The sequence below is a fragment of the Peromyscus leucopus genome, chromosome 1 (assembly GCF_004664715.2).
Source record: "Peromyscus leucopus breed LL Stock chromosome 1, UCI_PerLeu_2.1, whole genome shotgun sequence".
NCBI classification, from domain to species: Eukaryota; Metazoa; Chordata; class Mammalia; order Rodentia; family Cricetidae; genus Peromyscus; species Peromyscus leucopus.
Genome location: NC_051063.1, coordinates 105,592,537 through 105,620,178, shown reverse-complemented (window position 1 = coordinate 105,620,178; position 27,642 = coordinate 105,592,537). Strand labels below are relative to the sequence as shown.

At 50.2% G+C, this 27,642-nt stretch overlaps 2 protein-coding genes and 2 non-coding genes across 5 annotated transcripts; 1 reads left to right on the top strand and 3 right to left on the bottom strand.

Moving 5' to 3' along the window:
• The first annotated feature begins 2,658 nt into the window (after window positions 1–2,658).
• Window positions 2,659–10,969, top strand: Klhl35 (kelch like family member 35). Of its 2 annotated transcripts, XM_028877427.2 has the most exons (7): window positions 2,659–2,885; window positions 4,969–5,832; window positions 6,908–7,092; window positions 7,776–7,894; window positions 8,536–8,724; window positions 9,719–9,907; window positions 10,647–10,969. In XM_028877427.2, exons 2-7 carry the CDS (start codon window positions 4,970–4,972, stop codon window positions 10,833–10,835), a joined length of 1,734 nt encoding a protein of 577 aa, XP_028733260.1. In that variant the 5' UTR covers window positions 2,659–2,885; window position 4,969; the 3' UTR covers window positions 10,836–10,969. The 2 variants fall into 2 exon arrangements, with proteins under 2 accessions (XP_028733260.1, XP_037053104.1); XM_037197209.1 differs by lacking the exon at window positions 2,659–2,885 and having other exon boundaries at window positions 4,678–5,832.
• A 4,115-nt stretch (window positions 10,970–15,084) lies between these two features.
• On the bottom strand, window positions 15,085–20,376 carry Rps3 (ribosomal protein S3). Its single transcript, XM_028877501.2, has 7 exons — window positions 20,269–20,376; window positions 19,293–19,423; window positions 18,785–18,878; window positions 18,253–18,347; window positions 16,136–16,323; window positions 15,529–15,725; window positions 15,085–15,162 (listed from the first exon to the last, which is right to left on the bottom strand). The coding sequence occupies exons 1-6, from the start codon at window positions 20,296–20,298 to the stop codon at window positions 15,532–15,534; spliced, it is 732 nt and encodes a 243-aa protein (XP_028733334.1). The 5' UTR covers window positions 20,299–20,376; the 3' UTR covers window positions 15,085–15,162; window positions 15,529–15,531.
• LOC114698751 lies at window positions 15,819–15,963 on the bottom strand. The gene has a single exon (XR_003735403.1). It is a non-coding gene; the product is annotated as a small nucleolar RNA SNORD15 (small nucleolar RNA).
• LOC114698752 lies at window positions 19,509–19,629 on the bottom strand. The gene has a single exon (XR_003735404.1). It is a non-coding gene; the product is annotated as a small nucleolar RNA SNORD15 (small nucleolar RNA).
• Window positions 20,377–27,642: the final 7,266 nt, after the last annotated feature.

Sequence of the window (27,642 nt, the reverse complement as noted above, 5' to 3'; positions counted from 1 at the left end):
GACCTCTGATAAAGCAGCTCAGCCTAAGCTGACTCTTGCACCTATCTGACGCCATATCTGTCTCCAGCCCCTTTGCTGTACTTTTTCTATTTCCTGTGTGAACTCAAGAGAAAACACCATGACCAAAAGCAACTTGGAGAGGAAAGGGTTTATTACATCTTACAGCTCTTGGGTCACTGAAGGAAGTCAGGGCAGCAACTCAAGGCAGGAACCAGGAGGCAGGAACTGAATGAAGCAGGGACCATGGAGGAACAATGCTTATTGGCTTGCTCCTCCTGGTTTGCTCAGCTTGATTTCTTATACAACTCAAGACCACCTGCCCCCTGTGGGATGGGCCCTCCCACATCACTCACCAATCATGAAAATGCACAGCTGCCACCACCTTGGGGGCCCACGGGGGTGGCTGTGCTGTTGACACAGGTGTTATAACTAACTGGCAATAGACTGTTAGGCGAGGACATTCTTTCAATTGAGTGTGTGTCTTCCCAAATGACTCTAACTTGTGTCAGGTTGACATAAAACTAGTCAGCACAAGCTGGGGAGATGGCTCAGTGGTTAAGAGCACTGGCTGCTCTTCTAAAGCGACCCAGGTTCAATTCCCAGCATGGCAGTTCACAGCTGTCTGTAACTCCAATTCTAAGGGATCTGACACCCTCAAACAGACATACATTGCAAGCAAAACACCAATACATTAAAAATAAATATATTTTTTTCTTTTTTTCCGAAGCTGAGGACCGAACACAGGGCCTTGCGCTTGCTAGGAAAGCGCTCTACCACTGAGCTAAATCCCCAACCCCAAAAATAAATAAATTTAATTTTAAAAAGGACCTAGTCAGCACAGGCTGACTAGGTCCATAGACAAACATCCCCCAGGCTTCAGAGCACAAACTCGGCCAAACCCTCTTGCATTAGTTAGATGTTTATCACTGAAACAAGATACCAGCGAAAAACAACTTAATAAGAGGAAAGATTTATTTGGCTCACGGTTTTCAGAGGTTTCAGTACTTGGCCATCAACTATTTATGACCTGTGCATGGTGAGGCAGAACACCACAGTGGCAGGGAGCATGTGACAGAACAAAATGGTGGACAGGAGGCAGAGAGCAAGGAAGTGCAGGGCCACCTAACCAGACCCCAACTCCCACTCTCCTCCACATCGCAATGATAGCATCAAACAATTAACCCACTCATGGATGAATACAATAAGAAGACCCTCAATGACTTCTCCATTGCAGCACCAGCCCAGGGACCAAGCTCCCAACATGTGGAGCTTTAAAAAAAATTATTTTTTGAGACACCGTCTCACTATGTAGCCCAGGCTATCCCAGAATTCACTCTGTAGACCAGGCTGTCCCAGGACTCACAGAGATCTTCTTGCCTCTGCTTCCTGAGTGTTAGGATTAAAGGAGTGCGCCACTGCAACTGGCTTAGATGTTTTTAAATTACATTGTATTTGTTTTGTATGTGCGAATGTGTGTATGTGCATGGCACCTGTGTGCTATAGCATGTGTGTGAGCAGGTTCTCTCCTTCCGCCTTGCGGACCTCAGGTCCTTAGGCGTAGAAGCAGGTGCTGGTACCTGCTGAGCCATCTGACAGGCCCCATGTGAAGCCTGTTAGAGGACACTTTAGACTCACACCAAACCATACCTCCTATCTTCCACAGTCTCTAGGCCTACCTGAGCCTGGCAGGATGGGGCTCTGACACGCGCACACACACACACACACACACGCACACGCACACGCACACGCATGCACACACACACGCACACACACGCATGCACACGCACACGCAGCAGAGCAGGAGTCACCCTTACCCTCCTGCTGGTGAGAAGAGTCAGGCTGAGTGGCAGGCAAGGCTGTAGTTGTCCAGTGCCCGTGGTGGTGTGCTCACAGAACAGGACAGGCCCCTAACAAGGCCACCTCCTCCCCAGACTGCTGTGCTCTTCGGTGACAGTCCTCCACAGAGGCAGCAAATGGTCACGTCCCAATCCACTCCTCTGGCTTCAGGAGGCCAAGCGGACCCAGGCTGTCCCGTTCTCTTTTCCATCCAATTCCATCTGCTCGGTGCCGACATGTCCTTCCCACTGTGCCCTCTCCAGGAGGCCCACACTCCTCCAGGCACACACCGCGGTCACAGGACCACATACACGTAACACGCAGAGCACAGAGAGGTCCTTGTCACATGCACGTGAGCCTGTGTCCACACAGACACGTGCGATACTAATCTCTCATAGACACACGCCCCTGACATGCAAATGAACAGCCGCAGATACCATGGATTATGCAAAATTCTACAATGACAGGTGTGCTGTGAGGCAGGAACACACACATGGCAGTCACAAAGAGGCAGGCGGGAAACCTGGATCCATAGCTGTGGCAGCCACATTCTTGGTTACATCCAAAGTCATGTAGTCATATGTCCACATAGCCCAAGCACCCCAGGACTACACAGTCACTGTGTTCCATGCACTCACACACATGCTGACAACCACCCCATCTACCTGAGGCAGACACCCCATACACATACCACACACAGTCACCCCCAGTCCTCGAAACACCACAGCCCAGCACTGCACACGCAGTCCATCCCACGCCTATCCACACCCCTCCCTCCCTCCCAAGACGGGTCCAAGAGCAGAACAAAAGCCCAGTGCCCATTCCTACCAGCTCCCTCTCCTCCCCTCCCCCCTGGCGTCCAGTCCCTTTGTCCTCCCGCAGCTGAGCCCAAGTGGGAGTCTAGGCAAAAAAAAACGAGAGTAAAATCAAGAGCTCAGGCTGTTAGGCAAGCGGGCAAGCGGACAAGCCGGCTAGCTAGCGGCAGGCACAGACTGGAGCGGTCTCTGCTAGAGCAGCAGTTCCGAGTCCCTGGAAGAGGGCGTGGCCAGGTAAGCACCAAGTACCTGGGGGCAGGGTTTGGGAAGCCTGGCTAGAGGACTGTCTTGCCGTGGGAAGTGTCTATCCAAAGTGTGAGTGTGTGCGTGTGGGGGTGGGGGGGGAGAGGGTTTTGTGCATGGGGGTGGAAGTGGGAGGGGGTAGCAGGATAGTGGAGTGCTGAGCCAGTTTCCACTGGCTGAGTCTCAGCCCCTGAGCCGGCTTAGACTCTGTGAGATGGGAGAAGGCTGGTGGAGCCCCAGGTGGGAATCCCTACCTTCCCATGTGTCCTTGGGCCCTCCAGATGGTGGGACTCCACGATGGAAACTGGGTCTCCCATCACCGGGTGCCCATAGTTCCCTGAGCCTAGAGCAGTAGGTGGCAGTAGAATTAAGTATTGGCAAAGTTCCTAGGAGGTGAACTTAAGGACCATCACAATAGCAGAGGGCTTGTCCTGAGAATGCCTGCCTTCCTAAGTCTCAGCCTAGAGGGTCGCTGTGTCCTAGGCTAGCTAAGGACAGTCTCACTGGATCCCTGGTTGTTCCTAGAGGACATGCCCCCCACACACACACACACCGGCAAGTCCTGCAGAGGGGCTAGACTTAACAGCCTGGTGCACGGTGGGCTTGGGCTGGTCGCCTCTACCTGGGCAACAGTCATTGTCCATCAGGGGCTTAGTTCTTGTGACCCTGAGGCAGTGGATCCACTACTCGTCAGGATCCTGCATAAGCTGTGAAAGCCAGGCTGATCTGCCCTTCAGCAGTAGATGAGAGAATGGAGGTTGAAAGGCACCCGCAGAGGCAGAGCTGAGCCTCCTCGGAGTAAGTTCCCACGGTAAGGAGAGCACTGCCTATCTCCAGACCATGCCAAGTGTTGGCTGCGCGTTCTTAAGGACCAAATCCTAACCAGGGTGAAGAGTGCAATCTGTGTCGTGTTTTCATAAACACCCCTTCCCGACCCCCACACAAAACCTGTGAAGGAAGGGCAGGCTCCCTCTGTGTGACCGATTCCTCACGCTTTTCTCCACTCACACACAGCCCATGTTCTGCCCCCTTTGCATGAGTGAAGGGGGAAGCACATACTACAATCCCAGCACTTACCCACATCCCGTCCGATAGCGTTCTGTGGCTAGCCGGTAGGATCTGCTTCAGAGGAGATTGGGCTGGTGGCTTACCCAGGCCAGACAACTCCAGACTAAAGGGGATTGGAACCCCACGTGCCTAGAGCCTGGATCTTTCCACTGGAAACTAGAAACATCTCTCACTCCCCCGCCTTGACTCAACTAGTTCTACTCATCTCAGGATCCCTTTCTTAAATCTCCTCCAGCTGTGGGTACTGTCCTTTCTGAGTTCCTCCAATCCTCCCCCAAGGACCCCTGCCCAAGCTCTGAGCTCCAGAAAGGCAGGGATTATGACTGGCTCAAAAATCACTCCGTAATAAACACTAGCTTAATTAATACACGCACTTGGTCTTGTGTAAGTGTTGAACACCCAGGATAGTATGCTGGTGTGCTGTGGTGGTTAGGGAAAATCCTAAACGGAAGAGTCTGGTCAAAGGGAGGTACCTACAGATCTGAAGGAGACAGGAAGCGACACACACACACACACTCGCACACTCACGGTAGCCGGAATCCCTTTACCAGAGACTACAGCTCGTGCAACGGGACCCTTCCTACAGACATTTTGTCCAGGTTTCAGCAACCTCCCTGAGGTAGCCACTATCCAAGCCCAGTACGAGTCCTAAACACTGCATAACTTAGACGTGTATAAATCGTTCAACCCCCCTCCCTTTTTGCCTCTCCTAAATTATCCTATTTGAGTCTGCCATCTGTTTCCTGCAGAGCCTGGCAGGAAAAACCTTAGCCAAGCCCGAACGGAAAAGGGCAAGACGGCCGAAGTAGGTACTGGAGGGGAAGACCAGACACAGAAGGCAGGCAGGGGCTGACTCAACGCCATCAGAAGTCTAGATGGGCCAGGGTGGGGACAGTAGGTGCACGGCCAAAGTGCATGGTTGGCGAACTAGTGAAGGCAGGCCTCAATGTGCGGGACGTCCCCCTGCAGCCCCATTCCCAATGCGATCTGTGTTCTCTTCCCGCAGGATGCGGGAGACCCCGGGGCGCGAGGAGTCGGAGTCGGAGCCGGGCGTGGAGGCCCCGTGCGCCGCAGCCTGCCACGCGCAGCGCATCCTGCAGACGCTCAACGCGTACCGGCGGAGCGGCACCCTCACCGACGTGGTGCTGCGCGCCGGCGGCCGCGACTTCCCGTGCCACCGCGCGGCGCTCAGCGCGGCCAGCGCCCACTTCCGCGGCCTGTTCGCCGCGGGCCGGCCCGAGCGCGCAGCGGCCGTGCTCCCCGTAGGACCCGAGGCGCCCGGGGCGGCGGCGGCCCTGGCCGTGGTGCTCGACTACATATACGGCGCGGGCGTGCGGCTGCGCGCCGAGGAGGAGGCGGCCGCCGTGCTGGCGCTGGCCGAGCGCCTGGGCGTGGCGGGGCTGCGGGAGGCGTGCGCGCGCTTCCTCGAGGGCCGCCTGCGGGCCGCCAACAGCCTGGCGCTGCGCCGCGTGGCCGCCGCCTTCTCGCTCGCCTCCCTGGCCGAGCGCTGCGGCCGCGTGCTGCGCCAGGCCTTCGTGGAGGTGACGCGCCACGCCGACTTCCTGGAGCTGGCGCCCGACGAGGTGGCGGCGCTGCTGGCCGACCCCGCGCTGCGCGTGGCCCGCGAGGAGGCCGTGTTCGAGGCGGCCATGCGCTGGGTGCGCCACGACGCGCCGGCTCGCCGCGGGCAGCTGCGGCGCCTGCTGGAGCACGTGCGCCTGCCGCTGCTGGCGCCCGCCTACTTCCTGGAGAAGGTGGAGGCCGATGAGCTGCTGCAGGCCTGCGGCGACTGCCGCCCGCTGCTGCTGGAGGCCCGCGCCTGCTTCATCCTGGGCCGGGAGGCGGGCGCGCTGCGGGCCCGGCCGCGGAGGTATGGCCTCCCGCTTGCTGGCCCAGCGATGCCTCGTATCTTCCCCAGCTCTGGTTCCTTCACTGCCCCTCATGAATTGTCACCGTTTCTTGATACCCGGCGTTCTGCCTTGAAGAGTTTAGCCCTGCGAGGGAGGGATGCATTCCATTTCCTGCCTCATCTGCCATTCTGAGAAACGGGTCCAATTGGGAATCTGCTCTCTGGGGACCCACAGGCTAGTAAGGCAGCTAAACCCACAAAGGCATGAGAAATGTCCACTCTGCCCGTGCAATGCCAGACCCAGAGACTGACTATAGGTGGGATAGTCCACAGTGGCCCTCATACCCGAGGGACAGAAGACAGGGGTGATGTCTCTAACTTTGACCGCGAGGCCAGGGACACAAGATGAACGGTTAGGAAAGCACTAGCCAGAGGGTTAGGAAAACCTGGTGAGGCCAGAAACCCAAAGACTCAAGAGTGGAGAGCTCTGCAGAATGTCTGAGTAATCTTGCTCATGGCAATTCCCCATTAGGAGGTGGCTAGGGGAAGGACACGGTATATTAGGTGTTAGGGATGGAGGATTCATATCAGACAAAACTGAGCATGACTCAGCCCATAACTCATGAGCCTCAGTTTCTTCCTCAGTAAAAGGGACAACAATCCTAACAACCATCTGAAGGATTGAGCAAAGAAAGGGGAGAGTCGTTTTTTCTGTAACTTAGAGGCGAGTAGACTAGTTAAGGGCTAGTGACTTCCTATCATAACCAGAGGTAAGACTGGAAGTGATGGGTTCCACTGGCAGCCGCCAGTGTATGCAGAAGGGCAGCGGCATTGTGTGATGTGATCCAAACAGCAAGAAAGGAGCCGGGCTTGCTGCTGGATGCCTGTCAGTCCAGCACTCAGTAAGCAGAAACAGGATAGGGAATTGAAGACCAGAGGCTGCACAGAAAAGGGCTGGGGATATGGCTTAGAGGCAGAGCGCACTAGCCGTCGGGTGCAGTAATCCCCAGCATCCCTTGCGGGAGGCCGAGGTGGCGTGGGAAAGGGCCGCAGTGCGAGTGTGGATCTACAGGTGTTCGGTTTATCCTCACCCCAGATTCATGGACCTAGCCGAAGTGATAGTGGTCATTGGCGGGTCTGACCGGAAGGGGCTCCTGAAGCTGCCTTTCGCCGATGCTTACCACCCCGAGAGTCAGCGCTGGACCCCACTGCCTAGCCTGCCTGGTTACACACGCTCTGAGTTTGCCTCCTGTGCACTGCGAAATGACATTTACGTTTCTGGTGAGAGCGCAACGGAAGTAGGAGCCTCTCATCTGCCCCCCCCCCACCCCACACACACACCCCTTTTTTTCCCCCTCTAATCAGCTCTCCCATAATCCCCTACAGTTTGTGGCTAAAATCCTGCATGTGGTCCAGCAAAGCCAGTCACCTGTAAGGGATGTTGATGTGGGTCTTGGGGCCGGAAGGCCTTAAGCTGTGGCTTTGGTCTTTGGTCTGACCAAAAAGGCCACCTGGTCTTCAGCAGGTCATTTCCTGGTCCCTGAACCTCATCCTTATTTCCTGTATGGAAACTATAATAATCCCAGCACGGCAGAGAGATGGGGATGGAAATGAAGGTAGAGCATTGGTCAAGAACAGTGACTGGGTCACCCTCTCCCCACACACTGTGCAGATGCCCCGCTCTCCCTCGGCCCACCACACATTCTTCGTGATTGTCTTGTGGATTCCCCTCCTCCTTTGCTTCCCTGAGCACAACTGGTATCCCACCACGGGGCACCTGGTGAAGAGCACTCTCCCCTCCCTGGATCTCTCTGGCACCCTCTCCTTCCATTCAAAGCACACTGTCTGGGTGGTAGGCGCAGTCTTACACCAGCCCAGTGAGAAAACCTTCCTACACTCTTAAGCCTTCCTTTGGATTTAGGGGTGTTTCTGGCTCTCTGGGGGCACTGCCCCTTTCTCCATAGGAGGTCACATCAACAGCCGTGATGTCTGGATGTTTAGCTCTCATCTGCACACCTGGATCAAGGTTGCCTCGATGCACAAGGGCAGGTGGAGGCACAGGATGGTGGCCCTGCAGGGACAGGTAGGCACATGCTCTGGCTACTGCCCTGGGATCCAAGCCGTAGACCATCTGGGGAAGGAGGGATCGGAGGCCCCAAGTGATTAGGCAGGACTTGCTCGAGATCACATAATAATGTTAACAGTCATCACAGCAGCTCACACTTGCAAATCAGCACATGGGAGGCTGAGGCAAGAGGGTCGTGAGTTTGAGGCCAGCCAGGGCTACATAGCAAGACCTTGTCTCAGCATCACCACCCATCCCAGATAAATAGCCATTGCTGTAAAAATACAGTTTAGTGTTGAAAGGTTTGGGCCTTGGGACCAGAGTACTGAGTCTTGACTCTGCCACTTACAAAATCCTGCTAGTTATCTTTGTAAACCTCATTCTGCATTCAGAAACACACAGGAGTCAGGTAGGTGGGTGGTAAAAACCCTTAGCAACCACTCGGGTTATTACTAAGCATCATCTGCAGCTGGAATTACAGATGCCTGCCTCCCGTCCCCTGTGTTGAACGGGAAAGGGGGTTCCTGAACTAGGGAAAGAGGAACTTGGCCAGGCAGTGGCTGCACTGAGATGCCCCTGCTCACAGACTGACGCAGTGGGGTGTTGGAGTCGCCTGTAGCTCTAAACCCCGGGGCTCTGGCCTCTGTCTTCACCCTCAGCTCTTTGCAGTGGGCGGCTTCGATGGCCTTCGGCGCCTGCGCAGCGTGGAGCGCTACGACCCGTTCTCCAACACCTGGGCGGCCACAGCGCCCCTGCCGGAAGCCGTGAGCTCTGCAGCGGTGGCGCCCTGCGCTGGCCAGCTCTACGTGATTGGGGGCGCTGGGCAGGACGGTGTCAACACTGATAAGGTGGGCTCAGGCCTTGGGATTAGGGGACATAAGAGGCTGCAGGGAAACAGCGTAGCCTACTGTGTGCAGGCTAGATCTGGGCGCTGGCGTGAGACAATCTAGCACTCTGGGAATCATTTTGATCAAGGAAATGAGTTAAGAAAAATGACCTCAGCCGGGCGCACGCCTTTAATCCTAACACTCAGGAGGTAAAGGCAAGCAGATCCCCGAGTTCCAGGCCAGCCTTGTCTATAGAGAGAATTACAGGACAGCCAGGACTATACAGAGAAACCCTGTCTTGAAAAGACCGAGGTCGGGGGTGCGGGTGCAGGGAAAAGGAGAAGGGTGCGCAGGGCGGGGGGGGGGGGCGGACCTCAGAGGGTACTCAGTGAGGCACCTATACTCTTCCGATTGGTGCCAACCATGTGGGTTTCATAGATTTTAAAAGTTGAAAAATTGATCCAGGCCGTGGTGGTGCTGGTCTTTAATCCCAGCACTCAGGAGGCAGAGACAGGCAGATCTCTGAGGCCAGCCTGGTCTAAAGAATGAGTTCCAGGACAGCCAGGGCTAGAAGGTCGGGGCTGGAGGGATGACTCATCAGTGTACTTGCTGTTTTTGCAAAGGACCAGAGTTTGGTTCCCAGCACCCATGTCAAATGGCTCACAACTGCCTTCCACTCTAGCTCCGGATCTGACACATTCTTCTGGCTTCCACAGCCACCCACAGCCGCACAGAGAGATGTATAAATAAAAATAATCTTTTAAAAAATTAGATGACAGAGTAGGATTAGTTAAAATGCTTTCCTTCCATTCAAAAAAAGAAAGAAAGAAAGAATCTCTTATAAGCTGGGGTTGTAGGACCCAGGAGGCTGAGTTAGATCCTAGCACTGCATAAGCCAATCATAGTGGACTAAAAATTAGGGTAATCTGCCGAGTATTCCTAGAGACACAGGTCAGAGGCCATGGTAGCGGGCAGGTAGGGGTGAGGCTCATCTACCCCCGCTTCCCTCCTGCAGGTGCAGTGCTTTGACCCCAAGGAGGACCAGTGGAGTCTGCGGTCCCCAGCACCATTCTTGCAGCGGTGTCTTGAGGCTGTCTCCCTGGAAGACACCATTTATGTGGTGGGAGGCCTCATGAGTAAAATTTTCACCTATGACCCTGGCACCGATGTCTGGGGAGAGGCAGCTGAGCTGCCCGGCCCTGTGGTAAGTGGGGTCCCCTGCACTGGCACATTCAGGAGCGCAGACCCACTTCCAAGGCTCTGGAGCTTAGCAGTCCGAGGTCCTGCATATGACTCCACGCTGAGGGGCATCACATCGTCCCCTGCTTGTCCTCCCAGTGACAGAGGAGACTGGCCTTAGAGAGGCTGGCCCAAGGCCATCAGTTGGGCTGTAGTAAGCCAGTGTCTAGAATTCAAGTGTCGTGACTTAGTAAGTTCCCTGCTCCAGTGACATCAGCGGCCAGGGGTGCAAGTTCTGGCCTCCACAGCCCCCTTTCCCCCCCACCTGCTGCCCTGAGACTCCAGGGAAACTATATAGATGTATAATTGGTGGTCTCTGTCAGTTCTGGGCCTGGGTGATTCCAAGACCGAGGTTCCCAGCTCTCTGAATGAGACTGTAGGATGGCAGTACTGTTCACATGCACTCGATCTTCCAGGCTTGACTTCAGCTTTTTGGTGAAGACCAAGTGAAGGATATCCCACACACAATGGCAGCAAAGAGGGTGCTTGCTCTTCGAACTGTGCAGATGAGATAGATCTAAGACAGAGCAGGTGACTTGTCCAGGCCATTTATTTAGTAAGGGTCAATTATTTTGTCTCCCTGCCATCCAGATTGCCTAGTCAGTCTGTAAGGCAAGACTCTGCTATGTGGCTTGGCCAGCTAAGAACCCAGGGAGTCCCTGGCTGCATCCCACAGTTAACTGTCTGTCTGTCTGTCCACTCAGGAGAGCTGTGGCGTGACGGTGTGTGACGGGAAGGTGCACATCCTCGGTGGGCGGGACGAACATGGGGAAAGCACCAACAGCGTCTTCACCTTTGACCCCAGCAGTGGGCAGGTGGAGGCCCAGCCAGCGCTGCAGCGCTGCACCAGCTCGCATGGCTGTGTCACCATTGTCCAGAGCCTGAGCAGATGACTGGGACAGCCTGAACCAGGAGGGAGAAAACTTGGGCATATGCGGCACTTGGCTCCCCTCCTGGACCCTCCATGTGAATAGTCCTCTAACTTATTGCCCCTTTTCTTGTAGAAATAAAAGGTTGTTCAAAAGTCGGGTGTGTTCCAGCTCATGCCTGCTTTATCCAGAGAAGGTATTTTGCAGTTCGCCAGCGCGGCTACGCCACTGTAGGCCACGCAGCCAGCCATACTCATCTTAGACTACGGTGAATTACTCCGTTCTGGACACCGGAGCGTGCGATTGGCACCAGGAGCAAGGTGCCAGCAGATTCCATCTGGTGACGCTCTGCTTTATAAGTTCCCTTCAACCTCCCCAAATGACACTAATCCCAGACGATTTATTCATCTACCCGAAGGAGCCTGTTTCTTTTTAAAATTTACCCACTTACTACAGTGTGAGTGCATGATGTATGTACACATGTGCATGAAGTGCATGTAGAGGTCAGAGGACAACTTTGTGGAGTCTGTTCTATCTTACGTGGGTTCTGGGGATCACGTCTTCAGGCTGGCATGGCAAGACTACCAGCTCGAGCCATGTCCACTAGTTCTCATTCTTAATGCTATGATGTTGTGTATTAGGACCCAACATAGCAATTTTGGAGGAACATCGGCATTCAACTGTTAGCACACCCATTACCTCATTTCCTTTCATTACTGGAGATACAGATTTTACTTCTGTGTCATGGTACCTGTGTGGAGGCCAGAGATCAAATTGTAGACGTTGGTTCTCTCCATCTAACACATGGGTTCTAGGGACTGAACTCACTCACATCAGCAGGCTTAGCAGCCAGAGCCTTTATCCACTGAGCCACCTCTCCAGGCCCAATATTCTTTTGTTTCAGGGTAGAAAGCACCACAGTCCTGGCCAAATCCCCAACATCAGTGTAAGACACACTCTGATGCCACTTTACACTTGATATGGCCCAGGGCTCCAGAACAGTATCCGGACAAACTGCTGGATGGGAAAAAGGGAAAACCACACCCAGGATGCAGAGGGTTTCCAGGGATGAGGCTGCAGTACTTAGTCCTGGCTGGCCCCATCTGCAGATCCTCATTTGCACTCAGATTGCCTTTTGAAGAGGAGCCTGTCTCTTTCCCAGTCTCTCCCATTCTCAAAGCCCCAGGGCCATGTCTGCAGGGTCTCTCCAGCTGGGGCTGGCCCATCCCAGCCAGGCACAAAGGCTCTGGTCCCAGCTGAGCTCCAATAGCACAGATTAGGGAACTGTGGCCATCTGTTCACAGCTGATAATGACAGCAGGGGATGAGTACAGGCCAGCACCACAGCCTGCCTGTCCCCACCCTAAGGGGACACTTAGGACAAAGCAATGGCACCTATCATGTCTACCCAGGAACAATAGGAGCCCATCCAGGGCAAACTCTTCTAAAGGATGTCTGTCCCCTGGCTAGACACTTCATGAAGGCCAAGCAGTGATCCCAAGCTTCCCACTCAGATTCCCAAAAGGACCCTATTTTTTAAATTTTAACCACTTACTAGTGTTCTATAGTGCTGTTCTGTGCATGCTCTGCCAGGACACACAGGCAAGTAAGACAAGAACTCAGAATGGGACAGCCTAGATGAAACAGTAAAGTAACCACTACAGCAACCTCCCACCTCCTTGTAGCATTTCTCAAGTATTGTACTATCCTTCAGAAGTCTGGAAACATCAGGTGGAATCACGCTTTCTTTTACCCATGACAGGAAATCTCACTCATCAGACAGATCCAATGGATGTAGGGGTACACAGCAGCACTTCATTCAGTCCAGAGGGATACAAGATGGCTCAGTGGGTAAAGGCATACCTTGCCATTCTAACAACTGGAGCTCAATCCCAGAGACCCACAGTGGAGGGCAAGGACTCCCAGAAGATGTCCTCTGCAAACTGGTGACTGGAGGGAAATGTGTTGACATTATTTTTACTAGAGATTGAACCCAGAACCTCAAGCATGCCAGGAGAGTGCCCAATTTTTAAGGCCACCTATCAGTCATTATAATTGATGTTTACAGACCTGAGTGAAAGTTTCAATTGTGGAACCAAGAAAATCAGTGTCTTCAGCAAAACCAGGAGTTATTGTTTCCCATAACTACTGTAATTTAAGTACAAAAGCAGTGAGTAGCTAGAGCCTATTTATTACAGACTTGAAATCTGGAATCAGTACTTTCCAGTTTGTTCCAGCTTCAACTAGGGAGCATTCACTGCATGAGGGAGCGCTCACTTAGGACATAGTATTAGTTCTAGGATCTGTAGTGAGGCCCAGGCAAGCTTCAACTATGGAGACCCTGTCTCCAAAAAAGATCCCTAAACCCGAGGGGATGGGGGTTATTCATTGTGCTATGTACTTGGTCAGCTGGGGGTGGGGTAGGCAAAGGACACATCTAAGTACTCAGGAGAGGCAGGATGGGGAGTTCCAGGGCAAAGCAAGCCACAGCCAGACCCTTACTTACTCTACACCAAAGGCTGTAAGAATGCATCTAACACACACCCCTCCCCTCAGTGGCTGACTGCCCACTGTTGGAACAGCTTTTGTTATTTCCAAGCTACTCGGGGCTGCAGCCTTATGTGTAATTAGGAAAGCTTAGGAGTAAAGATTAAGTCACTTCCAACCTGGGATCTGACATTAACTCCCCAACTGGAAGTGAAGATTTTGAGGTGAACCTCAGAGAATCCATTCCTGTAAACGACAAAGGTTAGGCCTGCTGCCAATCAGATAGTAATGGAATGTGTCCAACACAAGATGTTATTAAATGTTGTTAGTGGCCCCAGGAAGTTACAACCTCACCTTATACATACTAGACTTGATGAAAAACAAAGGTGAGCTGTTTTCAGCATTCAAATCTAGTATCCCTGAGGAGACCAGTCCCGAAAACAAGCAGAGGTAGGTGGACCAGTCAGGAATGGGGCCCTGCCTCAACACCAAAACCACATGGTCATGCTCCTGCTCACAGGTCCACCCAGAACAAGTGCCTGAAGTGCTTCAGGACTGATCTCACACTGCCAGCAACTGTACTTCCAGTGAGTTCTAAGGACCAGCTCCATTTGCGGTTTTCCCTTCCCAGGCTGCAGAGGGCAGAACTTGACTAAGCCCTTCCTTCCTGGCTGCTCTATGGCAATGCTGCTCCAGTGCCACCTACTGGGAAAGGAGCAAACACTAGCTCACAGGCTAAACTTCCAAGTCTGCAAAAAATTCAGTAGGAATTTAAAAGATCTGAAAGTATACCACTGGGTGTGCCAGGACCACTCACCCAGCATGCTCAAGACCCCCACACTTGATTGGTCCAATATTGGGGGAGGAGGGAGTTCATAACATTTCTAGCAAAGCTACTGATGCTGAGTTTACTCACGTGGATGCTAGTTCTTGGAGTGCAAAGGCACTGTATTACTCGTCATCACCTTGCTACCTGCCTCTTGGCCTCCCTACTTTTCTAGGTTTGTGGTTATTTTGCCTGATTGTCTGTGTACCATCTGTCTGCAGAGACCATCAGATCCCCTGGGACTGGAGTTAGGCGACTGTAAACAGTAAGTGGGTACTGGGGATCTAACCTGGTTTCTCTGGAAGAGCAACCAGTTGTTTTCATGAAGTCTCACAAAATCAACTCAACCATAGCCCAGCAAATAATTAGCTGTGCCAGTGTCTAGAGAATTCAGATGCCAATTATTTGTCCTATATTCATGAGCTACGTGATCAACCAGATGATGGCTGCACACTTTATTCATAATACCCTAAGGCAGAGGCCAGCCAGGGATATACATTAAGACTACCTTTATATTTTTAAAACATGTACATCTGAGGGCTGAAGAGAGTGCAGGTTAAGAGTACTGGCTGCTCTTCCAGAGGTCCTGAGTTCAATTCCCAGCACCCACATGGTGGCTCATCAAACATGTTGAGATCTAGTGCCCTTTTCTGGTGTGCAGGCACAAGACTACATAATAAAGGTAAACCTGTACTCAACATGTATGGAACTAAGCTGGCCGGCATTAGGTTGTGGATATGGTCAGTGTGCTCCCAACTTACGTAACTTACTCAATTAAGTTCTTACTCTGCAAAGCTACATAGGTGAAGACAAAGAAATAAAGATATAAAATGGTTCATGAAGGCTGAAGGTCTTTCGGCACTAGTCAGGCGGCACCCCAGGCCCTCGACAGTCTTCTCATCAGAGCACAGGCCAACATAACTCAGTCACAGCTGAACACTGGACACAAATCCAGTCAGGCTTTGTCTTTGTGCAAGATTTTATTAAACGTCTGTTTGTACAGGACAACATCCAGCCTCCAGATGCAACTGTCAAGACCCTGAAACCAAATAAAACAATGTAAGAAAAAACTCATTTGAGTGCTTTCATTTACTACATGGACGCAAACTCCCATGCAGGGTTTTTACCTTAACTTAAACACATCGCAGCACAAAGGCTTTTTTACTGAAACCTTGACAAGGCCACTAAAGGGTATACTGAGTAGCAACAAGAGTATCTGTAAACTCTTGAGCAAAGGCAGTGAAGGAAACACTGACAGATCTGTACCCTCCCACACAGGAAGCAAAGCAAAAAAATAAACAAACAAACAAACAAAAACAAAACAAAACTTATTCACACACTGAAACATCACAAGTAACAATAAAAAACCCCAGCTGCTGGCCCAGGAAGGTCACTGCAGACATACCTGTTATGCTGTAGGCACTGGCTGGGGCATGGCAGGTGGCTCTGGCTTCCCACCCTTCTGTTCTGAGATGGGGGTGGTGGGCAAGATCTCGTCTTTCGGTTCCACAATGCTCACGTGATCAGGCAGAGGCTTCTTGGGCCCGATCTTACCACTTGGGTCCCAGGGCAACATGATCTTCACTTTGATGCCCAGCACACCTAAGACACCAGAGCTAGAACTGAGCTGGGGTTTTACCAACTCCTCCCCAACAGGAAAACAGCAGCACTTACTCAAAAGCACTGTGATCTGGCCCTTCTCAGACAAATGCCTCTAAATCAATCAATGAGCAGGACACTTTTGCCAAAGGAACCATGCACAGCACCACAGAACATGGCGCTGACGAGGACCGAGAGCAAGGCGTGACCTTTCTGACTCGTCATCATGTCATCACCGAAGGGCACACAGAAGGCTAAGACAACTCATTTCTTCACAGCCCCTGTAACCACCAGCTCCTTCCATAATAGACTACCCAAACACAGGTCCACGGAAATACACCCATCTGCTCATCTGCCCTGGGCATTCCTAGCTACCCAGGCCCCCAGGTTCCCTTCCCAGCACAGCTGCTCACCTTGTCTCAGGAGCACATGGCGCACAGCAGTGTCAACATAGTAGTTAACAGGGTCTCCACTGTGGATCATCAGCCCATCCACAAACTTCATGGACTTGGCCCTCTGTCCTCGGAGCTTCCCAGACACCACAACCTCGCAGCCCTTGGCCCCACTCTCCATAATGAACCGAAGCACACCATAGCAGGCCCTTTGGAAGAAGAGAGTCACCTGTTATTACCCAAGACACACTGTCTGTCCCTCCCACCAAGCTTAAAAACAAAACATTTGGGTTTCACTTTAGTAACTCTCAAATGGTAGCTTGGGAAACAATCAGAGCTCAGCAGAAACAGCAATTCACTGCCTGGATGCTTTTCCACCTTGGCCTGTATGCTAGAATCACCTTTGAAGGATAAATTCTTTACACCCTCATGCCTGGGTCCTTCTCCAAGCCATTATCTGGGCTGCCAAGCTCAAGCATAGGTATTTTCTCACCTCTTTTATTATTTTATCTATTACCATGTGCACATGATATGAGTGCACGGAGCCCCGAGGACAACTATGGAGTCATGGCTCCTTCTTTACACAGGTTCAGGGAACTAAACTCTGGTTGTCAGGCTTGCCTTTGTCTGGTGACAAGCACCTGCTGTCAGGAGACAATTCTTGGAGACAAGGTCTCACTACATAGTCCTGGCTGGCCTGGAATTTGCAGAGATCCACCAGCCCCTGCCCTAGAGTGCTGGATTAAGAATACACAATACCACATCCGGCAGGAATAGGTTATTTTGAAAAACGCTTGCTAGGTGGCTCCCAGGTACCATCCTAGTTGAGAAGCACAAGAGCCCCTAACATACTTTTAGCCACCTTGACATAAGAGCACTAGAAAAACCCTTAGGCCTATAAAACCTAAGATTAAGAACCGTGGTGGCACACACCTTTAATTCCATCACTAGGGAGGCAGAAGGCAGATCTGAGCTGAAGCCAGTCTGAATTCCAGACAGTCACGGCTGTACAGAGAAACCCTGTCTCAAAAACAAAACAAAAAAATCTGTAAGCCAGGCAAAGTGGCCTTTAATTTTGGTGGACCATCTCCGAATTAGGTCAGCTAGGGTTACAGTGAAACCCTTTCCTCCACAAAAAAACAAAAACAAACAAAAAAGCCTTTTCATATTCTCTTCTAATTCTCATAACCAAGGAAAGGAGGCACTTAAAAAAAAAAAAAAAAAACAGACCAGCTCAGGTAGTGTCCCAACCTTCACCTCACTTAGTGCCATACAACTTACAGGGATAGCTGAGACAAGGCCTCACCTCCAGGCTAGTCTCTTACTTTGCAGGCGTGAGACTGGCTTTGGATTCCCAAGATTCTTCACCTTCACAGTGCTGGGATTAGGGGTGGGCAATATCACGCCTGACCAACTTATAGCAATTTAATGCCTTGATTTATAGTTCTTTCCCATCACAACTGTCATCTCTCTCTTTTTAGACAGTTTCTCTGAAACAGTCCTGGCTCCTGGAACTCTGCAGACTAGGCTGGCCTTGAACTCAAGAGATCCACCTGCCTCTGTCTCCCGAGTGCTGGGACTAAAGGCGTGTGCCACCACCGCCTAGTCCGTTATCTCTTTACAGCCCCCACAAACATAAATGCATTAATAGATCCACGTGACTTCTAACTTGTTGAAATGTGTGGTATCCCAGAAGCACTAAAGCCATTATCCACTAACCATGGATACCTCACACAGGAGCAGCAACAGGATGCTTTCTGCCCACCTATCAAGGGTCCTTTCTAAACCGCACAATGCAGCCCAACACATGTCCCCTCCCTGTATGATTTTACTCTTGTTCCATTCTCAGTGTCCCCAAGTATTCCCATTATTTGACCATTCTTTAAGGGCTCATACTACAACCCAGGCTGGCCTGCAACCAAGCAACCCTCCTCTCGGTCTTCCTAGTGTTGGTATTATAGGCATGTGTCACCCACAACAGGCCCTCCACTAGGTCTCGCTGGCCTAACAGTTCAAGGGGGCATAAGCTATCTTACTGTTGCACCAGCAGTGACCAGATGATCCTGTCACTGCTAACAAAAAGTCAGGCACACACTGATCCACAGAAGGGCAAGACCATCAAGTCTCAGAACACTTACCTTCGCACAGCAAGCCCTCCTAGGAGTTTGTAACGCAGAGACTCTGCCTGAGCAATGGCACACAGACCTCTTGTGGCTACCTTTTCTGCATAAAGCTTTAAAAGAAGCAAGAGACATATTTATTACTCACCAGTTTTCAATTAAGCCACGGTAATATCCCTTAACTACCGAAGCATTCCTCATTGCCCCCCTCTGGCTCCCCACAACCACACTAGCAGAGCAATGGAATAACCAATCAACCTGTGTATCATTTCTATATATAAATGTAATGCAAAACACTTTGATCACCAGAATACTCCCATAAACTTAAGCATAGTGTTCGTAGTTTTAGACAGGGTCTCACTATGGCAGCCCTGACTAGCTCTGCACTAGCCACCATCCTGCCTTATGGCTGCCATACTTGGCAACTCTGACAGAGTATCAATCCACCAGTAATATTCAATGGCCATGTCAAAAGGTTCAGAAGTACCATTCTATAGAAACATCTAAATCCAGTCTACAACAACCCCTGGTATAAGCCAGGGGAACTCACCTCTACACTGCCCTCAGGGAAGCCGAACCTCTTCTGGACTACTGCAGTCAACTCTCTGATCCGACGACCCTTCTCACCAAGAACATTCTGTGTTCTGCAGAGGGGGAAAGTTATAATTTACTCAACATCTCATGTGTCATCTATCACACAGCAAGAACACACGTTAAATGAAAAGGATTAAGGTAAATTCTTTCCAAATGAGGTTTTAAAAAAATCAACTACATGCTGGGTGGTGGTGGCACACGCCTTTAATCCCAGCACTCAGAAGGCAGAGGCAGGCGGATCTCAAGGCCAGCCTGGTCTACAGAGTGAGTTCCAGAACAGGCTCCAAAGCTACACTGAGAAACTGCCTCAAAAAAAAAAAAAAAAAAAAAAAAAACAAAAAAAAAAAACAGGGATGGGGGGCGACTACACTCACCAAGGCCAGGTTCATTGGCTGGCTGCCCCGTGTTTGCATAGCATCTTAGCACACACAGTGATCACAGGTGATAGTCAACTACATTTTTACCTGGTGGCTAAAATAATGATTTCTGTCCTGGTTGGTGTAACTCGGACTTCGACTCCAGAGTAGCCATCTTCAGCCAGCTCCCGAGTGAGAAACTCATTCAGTTCAGCTTTGAAGATGCCATCGGCCACAAACTAAACCAAAGAAATAAGTTCAGAGTTAAGGTGGGGTGGAGGCTTACTTAGTGCTTCCCCTGTGGCCCTGCAGGACGGCAGCAACCCTTCTCAGACAAATGCCTACAAGTCATCATTAGGAGGTTCCTTTGACCACAGCCACAGAACGCAGCACTAGGCAAAGATAACAGCTCCTCGTCAGACTCGTCATCACCTCTTCACCGAAGGGTTTTAAAACATAATTTACACACGCAAAACAAAAACCTATTCTCAAGTGGCACATGAGCACAGCAAGGACACTGTATAACGTCTACCTGGAGAAGGAGGGCAATCCTAACTCAAAAAGCATTGGGAACAGCAACTTTATGATCTGCGTGCATTAACCACAAACGCCGATAGGGCATTTCTAAACCTGATGATCTTCACACAATTCTCCCCCCCCCACACACACACGGAATGACAAAAGTCTGGGACGCTTTTGCTGCGGCTCCCCAGAGAGAGCTCGCCAACAGTCAGCAGCCTTTCCACGGAGGCGGCTCGCAGGGTGACGGAAGGGAATGCATGGCTAAGCTTCGCTTACCGAAGTCGCTGGGTTAGCCCGCACCCTCAAACTGTGCCATGAGGTTACCAGAGACGGCCCGAAGGCGCCCGGTGCTCAGCTCGGCCCAGAGTCTGTCCCTCCCTTCCCCAGCCACAATGCGCTATGCCGGAGCCGGCCCAGCCCAGCACACAATCCACGTCCATCCACGGCCCACAGGGACGCCGGGCGGCACGAGCCGCTCCCCAGGACGGACCCGGAGCCGTGCGTCTCACGGCGGCACCTGCAGAACGCCCCGCGAGTCCCCGGGCCGGGCCCAGACGCTTACCTTCCTCTTCTTGGAAATCTGGACCGCCATCTTGCGCCGCGCGCGGCCGAAAGGAAAGGAAGTAGCTCGCGGGCGGAAGTGGGTATAAAGGGCGCGGAGCGACGACGCGACGCGACGCGACACTTGCAAGTGTTCATGGGAAATGAAGTTTTGCGTTAATAAAAGCGAAAAAGAGACAAGAAGTGTAACCTAGCAACCTGCAGTGTAGGCGGAACAGGAAGTGCAAATCTAATTCTGGTCTGAAAAAAATCAGTGTCCCCCAGCGTGGTGGAGCACTCCTGCGATTCCAGCACTAGAGAAGTGGAGGCTGGGGGATCAGAAATTCAAGGACATTCTCGCCTACAAAGCGAGTTCGAACGATGCCAGCTTGGGCTGCATGAGCCCCCAACTAAAAAACAAATAAAAACTTTGAACAAACCAACCGTGAGGCAAGAGATGCAAACCACAGATAGAAGCACACGCTACCAGAGTTGACCCAGCACGGAACTCTGTTGCTTACACCTTCAGGCCCACACTAATGAAAGCTGTCATTGCAGTTCATTTAGGAAACCAGCCAGATGGCTCAGTAGGTACAGGCGTTTGATTTCGATCCCCTGCATCCGGAGGTCAAAGAGAACTGATTTCACAGAGTTGTTCTAGGACCTTTCCACGGATGCCCTCCCTCCCCCCACACTCCCCAACCCCAACCCCTGGCACACACAAAAATATCAATAAAATTTAAAACAAATTCACTTAGCCACCCTCATCTCTAATCTGGAAACCCGTTTTCTCTGTTCTAAATGACAATAGGTTCTAGTATCATTCGTTCGAGGGTCTGTTCAGCTTGCTCCCCCGCCCCCCTTTTTTGAGACTAGATTTCATCTGCAGCTGAGAAAGACCTTGAATGATTCTCCTGCATCCACCTCCCAAGTGGTGGAATTAGGAGTATACTCCATACCTAGACTATATTACTTTTCATTTACCAGTACCTCAGCTACATAAAGTCCATTCAAATTTGTAACAAAAATCAGAGCAGTGGCTTGTGTGTTCAAATTCTTTTTTAAGTAATTTTTTTTCCCCACCCGGTCATGGTGTTTCACACCTGTCATCTCAGCACTTGGGACTTTGAAGCAGGAGGATTACCTGTTGGAGAACAGCCTGGGTTACAGAATGAGTGAGACTGTCAAAACAAAAACAAACAAAAGACCCTGGGTGCACATAGTGCACGTACATATTTGCGAGCACAGCACAACACCCATACATACACACACACACACACACACAGAGTCTTTTTTAAAACATTAAAATCCTATGATGTTTATTACAAAGTTTAACCGTGACCCTCAAGATGGGCTTATCTGTAGCATTTCTGGTAAATTAACACCTGCACCAGAACCTCTGAATTTGCCTGGTGGTGGTAGCGGCGGCGGCGGCGGCGGCAGCGGCGGCGCACACCTTTAATCCCAGCACTCAGGAGCCAAAGCCAGGCAGATATCTGTGAGTTCGAGGCCAGCCTGGTCTACAGAGCGAGATCCAGGACAGGCACCAAAACCACACAGAGAAACCCTGTTTCGAAAAAACAAAACAAAACAGAAACCTCTGAATTTTTTGGACTCACAGAGGGATGGGCTACCAAAACCAGCAGGGCTTTGGGGATAGACTGTGGGATAGTATAAGTCTGGGCCACAGGAACCCCCTTCACAAGGACTCCAATGTCCACCAACAACCACTCCTTGCCCAGAAGCAAATTTGGCTGCACTAACTTGTACTGCAGTGTTCATGGCTCAGCCATCTCCAGAGGACTCGAATTCACCCTGTGCTAATCCCACCAAACTAAAGTAATGGCCATTACCCAAATTCCTTTAGGTAAATTAAGCAAGCTTAATTTTCTGTCAAACAGGGCTATCTCCCTAAAGTGGGGTTTGAGAGGACAGCACTGGACATAGGAGAAAGTGGGATTTAAATAGCTCAAAAATTGCAAGACTAGGGGGTTTTCAAGGGTTGGGGGGATTGGCAGAAGCACTTTGGTTATGTAGGACCTTGACAGAACATCTGATCTTGTCAAGGTGAAGGTCAGGGTATAGGATATGGAACATGTCAAATTCCAGAAAATGGGTCAAGACCTGGTCAAACCCAAGTTTTACAGAAACCAGGAATGAACTTATTTGACCTTGTGACAAGATGGCTTCGGATTTTAGGATGGAGTCAGGCTGATGAAGCCGTTTCCCAGTTTGCAGTGCACCATGGCTAGGTTGTCTTCTTGTGGCTATCTCCTTGCAACCAAAGACCTGCCCCAGCTGCCGTAGATCCTTTGGCCTTAGGGCTGTGGCTTGAACTCAAGCTCCTCACTTCAAGGTGCCACCACCAGAAAAAAATCAAAACAAAAATCTTTATTTTTTCTTTTCGAGACAGAGTTTCTCTGGGTAACAGCCCTAGCTGTCCTGGAACTGGCTCTGTGGACCAGGCTGGCCTCGAACTCACAGAGATCCACCTGCCTCTGCCCCCCGAGTGCTGGGATTAAAGGTGTGTGCTGCCACCGCCTGACAAAAATCTTTTTAAAAAGGACTGTTCTACCAGGCAGTGGTGGCACATGCCTTTAATCCCAGCATAGGGAGACAAAGGCAGGTGGATCTCTCTGAGTTCGAGGACAGCCTGGTCCACAGAGTGCATTCCAGGACAGCTAAGGCTATACAGAGAAACCCTGTCTAGAAAAAAGAAAGAAAGGAAGAAAGAGAGAGAGAGAGAGAGAGAGAGAGAGAGAGAGAGAGAGAGAGAGAGAAGGGAAGGAAGGAAGGAAGAAGGAAGGAAGGAAGGAAGGAAGGAAGGAAGGAAGGAAGGAAGGAAGGAAGGAAGGAAAGAAAGAAAGAAAGAAGGAAGGAAGGAAAGAAAGAAAGAAACTTTGAACCTCTGAACTGGGCAAGATGGTTCATGCCTGTAGTCCTGCAGTAGAATACGTAGAAAAGACCAATTATTAGATGTTGGTTTGTTGATATGTTTAGTGATTTTCTTAAAGCACTCCTTGTACTCCCATTTGCCAAGCATGACTTCACTTGCTACCTGGAACAGAATGACCGGGAGAAATCGCTGAAACGGTTGGTCATTGCCCCTCACAGCCCGCTGACTGCCACATTTCTGTAAAATCTTGCTTGCTTGCCCGGTCCACCTGTGTTACAGGGTATAACATGAGAATGCAAACTGAACCTGGGATCAAAGCCTTTCAGGACCTGTCCTGGCTTCGGTCCACTGGTATCTCTCTTCTACTCTATTAGCGTCAGAATGCTTATTCCAGAAAGGTTCTCAAACAGTCCAAGGTTTGGGAGGTAGAGCCAGGAGGATCAGAGTTCAAGATTGTCCCTAGCTACATATTGAATTCAAAGTCAGGAAGGGCCATATGAGACTGTGCCTCAAAAGTAAAAAAATAAAATAAAATAAAGTAAAGTAAAATAAAATAAAATAAAATAAAATAAAACAATAAAAGAGAGAGAGAGCTAGAGCCACGTATGGTTGCGAATGCCTTTAACCCCAGCATTAAAGAAGCAGGAGGATCTTTGTGAGTTCAAGGCCATTTTGGTCTACATAGTGAATTCCAAGACAGCCAGAACTACATAGTGAGACCCTGTCTCAAAAAACAACAGAGAGAGAGAGAGAGAGAGAGAGAGAGAGAGAGAGAGAGAGAGAAAAGAAGAAGAAGAAGAAGAAGAAGAAGAAGAAGAAGAAGAAGAAGAAGAAGAAGAAGAAGAAGAAGAAACTTGAACCCCTTCCCAAATAGATGATCCAGGCAAAAACTGTTCCCAAACTGTAATCCTGCATGCCCACCCCCCTCCCAGTTTAATAAAGAAACTCTTGAACATTATGCAGAGCTCTGGAATTCTGAAGAAGGAGAATGGGGGAGAAAGGATTGTAGGAGCCAGAGGGTCAAGGACATTACAAAAAAAATGCCCACAAAATCAGCTAACCAGGGCTCATAGGGGCTCACAGAGACTGAACCAACCATCAGGGAACCTGTACAAGCCTGACCTAGGTCCTCTGCATATATGTTATGGTTGTGTAGCTTGGTGTTCTTGTAGGACTCCTAACAGTGCGTGTGGGGTGTCTTGGACTTTTTTGCTTGCTTTCGGAAACTTTTTCCTCCTACTGAATTGCGTTGTCCAACCTTAATATGAGGGGATGTGCCTAATCTTACTGTAACTTCATATGCCACATTTGATTGATAACCCTGGGAGGCCTGCCCTTTTCTGAAAGGAAGTAGAGGAGCTGTGGGGGACAGGGGAGATGGGAGGGAGGTACCAGGAGGAGAGGAGAGAGAGAGAAACTGTGGTCAGTTGGGATGTAATATATGAGAGAATAAATAAAAAGGAGCTCTCCTCCTACTCGAAGTCATCCCCTCTCTGTGTTCTGGTTCGCGTTCGCTGTTGCTCGGAGGCCTTGTTCTAGCTCATTCTCTCCCATCCTTTGCTCTTCCCTCATTCTGGCTCCCACGATCAACGCGCCACTCTAGGTTGTGCCTCTTCCAGCTGTTTCCATGGCATTCTGTGTGCCCTGCTGTACCACTGCAGCTTTCACGGGGTGACCAGAGCAGAGCTAAGTGTTCATATGTGTTTGGCCCCCAGCCTGCTCTCCGAAAGACTCCCGAATAAGCAAAATACTTTAACTGAGGCTCACTAAAGAACCAGGGATGCTTGCCTAACCTGGAGAAAGGCCTGAATCATGGAGGGATCATCTGTCCCCCGAGAGCACCTAATGCCCACGACCAGACACCATGACGTCATATATTCCCATCGATTACATTAAAATTGATCAGTGACTCACTCGGAGCCTCTAGTTGAGTCCCTGCTCATGAATAAAAGAACATCGTGGAATGAAATTGAAAAGACACTGCTTTCCTGGTTGTGTATCATTGCTAAAAGACTAACAATTCTGAGTCTGTCACAGTAAAAATGAGCTCCAGGGTGAGGAAGAGAACACCTTTCTCCTGTCAGTGGGGTGTAAATGGGTACTGCCTTTTCTTTTTTTTTTTTTTTTTTTTGGGTTTTTCGAGACAGGGTTTCTCTGTGTAGCTTTGCGCCTTTCCTGGGACTCACTTGGTAGTCCAGGCTGGCCTCGAACTCACAGAGATCCGCCTGGCTCTGCCTCCCGAGTGCTGGGATTAAAGACGTGCGCCACCACCGCCCGGCGGGTACTGTCTTTTCAAAGGGCACCTTGGGAGGAGTTTCCACAAGAATCTAACCCTTAGATGCCTTTTGGCCCAACTAAATAAACGCATTCTGGTTTTCTTTCTCATGATCCTTATGCCTGCATCTCTCCAGTGCTGAAATTATTGGCAAGCACCACCAAGCCTGGCTATGAGGAGCATCGAAAACTGATGCTGTGGGCTGGCAAGAAGGCTCAGCTAGTATGAGCACTTGCAGCCCACTCCTTACAGCCTGAGTTCAATCCCCAGAACCCACAGAAAGGGGGAAGAAAAGAGCTGACTCAACAAAACTGTCCCCTGACAGGTGTGGCGAGCACTACTCTTGGTCATCCACACACACACCCGCCACAACAATGACAGCAACAACAACCAACAATAATAATAATAAAGTTAAAAATACCAATCTTGGCTGGGTAGTGGCAGCGCATGCCTTTAATCCCAGTACTCAGGAGGCAGAGAGAGGAGAATCTGAATTCGAGGCCAGACTGGTCTACAGAGTGAGTTCCAGGATGGGTAGAGCTATATAGAAAACCCTATTTCAGAAAAACATATATATGTATATATAGTTTTTATATAGTTATATAATTATATTATACATATATTATATATAGTTATAGTTATATATTATATAACACACACACACACACACACACACACACACACACACATATATACAATCTTGTTTACGCCATATGGAAAACTGAGTTTTTCACTCAGCTGAATTCCTGGGATCTCGCCTTGTTCTAGACAGTCAGCTGTGGAAGAACCAAGGAAGCTAGGTGAGAAAGGGGAATCCAGGCCAGTTCACTGAGCCCTGGAGTCTGGGATCTGAGGCCGCCAGAGCTCTTCTTCCCCATTCACACCCCTCGCCTCTTTTATGAAATGAAGTTTGGCTGCCCGGGGAAAGGATAAAGGTGAATCCAGCTATGTCAGGCCCCTGGCCTTGTTCAGTTTTCCAGAAGCAAACTGGCAGGAAGCCAGGGCACACAGTGAATTTTAAGTCCTTGGATTTGTATGGATTTGATTTAATGGATATGGATTTAAACGTTGCCTGGGGCCATCTAGAATGCCTTCCAAAGGGCTGAGTGGCACATGCTTATAATCCCAATACTACAGAGATGGAGACAGGAGGCCCAAGAGCTCAAATCAAGGTTATTCTGGGCTGTGCAGTGAATTTAAGAAGAGCCTCAATGCCGTGAGACCTTGTCCATAAACAAACCCAAACAAACAAATATTGCAGAAGAAGTAGGGGGTTGTAAGACCGGAGGTGATGGATGACCAAGGCAGGAGTGCTTCCCAGGCACAGCAGGGCAGCTGCACAGACAAACAGGGCAGTCACATGCACGGGACCTGAACAAGCTCAAGCCAGGCAAAATCCCCACCAGCGTGAAGTGTGGAGTCTATTTTCCTAGGAGTAAGACCCCTGATAGGTGAGCCAGGAACCAGGACAGGTCTATACCCAAGGGAATTTGAGCAACACAGATTGGATGGGTTTGAGAGAGAAAGATGGTGGGGGAGAACACAAAGATGGATGTTGGGGGACAGGGTGATATTGATTGATCGAAATAGATTGTATGAAATTTTCAAAATGTTAATAAAATGTTTATTTTAAAAAGGACGTTGGGGAAATTCTAGCTTCTTTCACTTACCCAAATCCTAACAAACATCTATTTGGTATGGCACAGTGCTCAAAGTCACAGGCTTGATGTAGGCAGGCTACACTCATTTCTGGCTCCAGTTCTGTGACATCAGTTATCTCTGCCTCAGTCTCCTCAAATCAGATGAAAATGCTGATAAATCATACCAAGGAATCATTGTGAGATTACGTCAATCAATACAAGCAAAATGCTTAGCACATGGGATGTAGTTTATAGTTATAGTTTAGGGCATTATTTGGTATTATTATTCCTATTTAAGGTAGGCACTGGGATCACTGGTTGATCTGACTCAGCCTCTGCTTTCCAGGAGCTGGAGCTAGGGAGATAGGTAAATAAAAAATTACAGAGACAATATGATTCTAAGGGTGCATCTAAGAAGTTGTTATGGGGGCTGGAGGGACAGCTCACCCTCAGGAGCCAAGAACTTACACTGCTCTTCCAGCAGACCTGAATTCAAGTGGCTCACAACTACCTCAAACTCCAGCTTGAGGGGACCCAATGCCTTCTTTTGGCCTTGGAGGGTACTTACACTCATGTACATATACT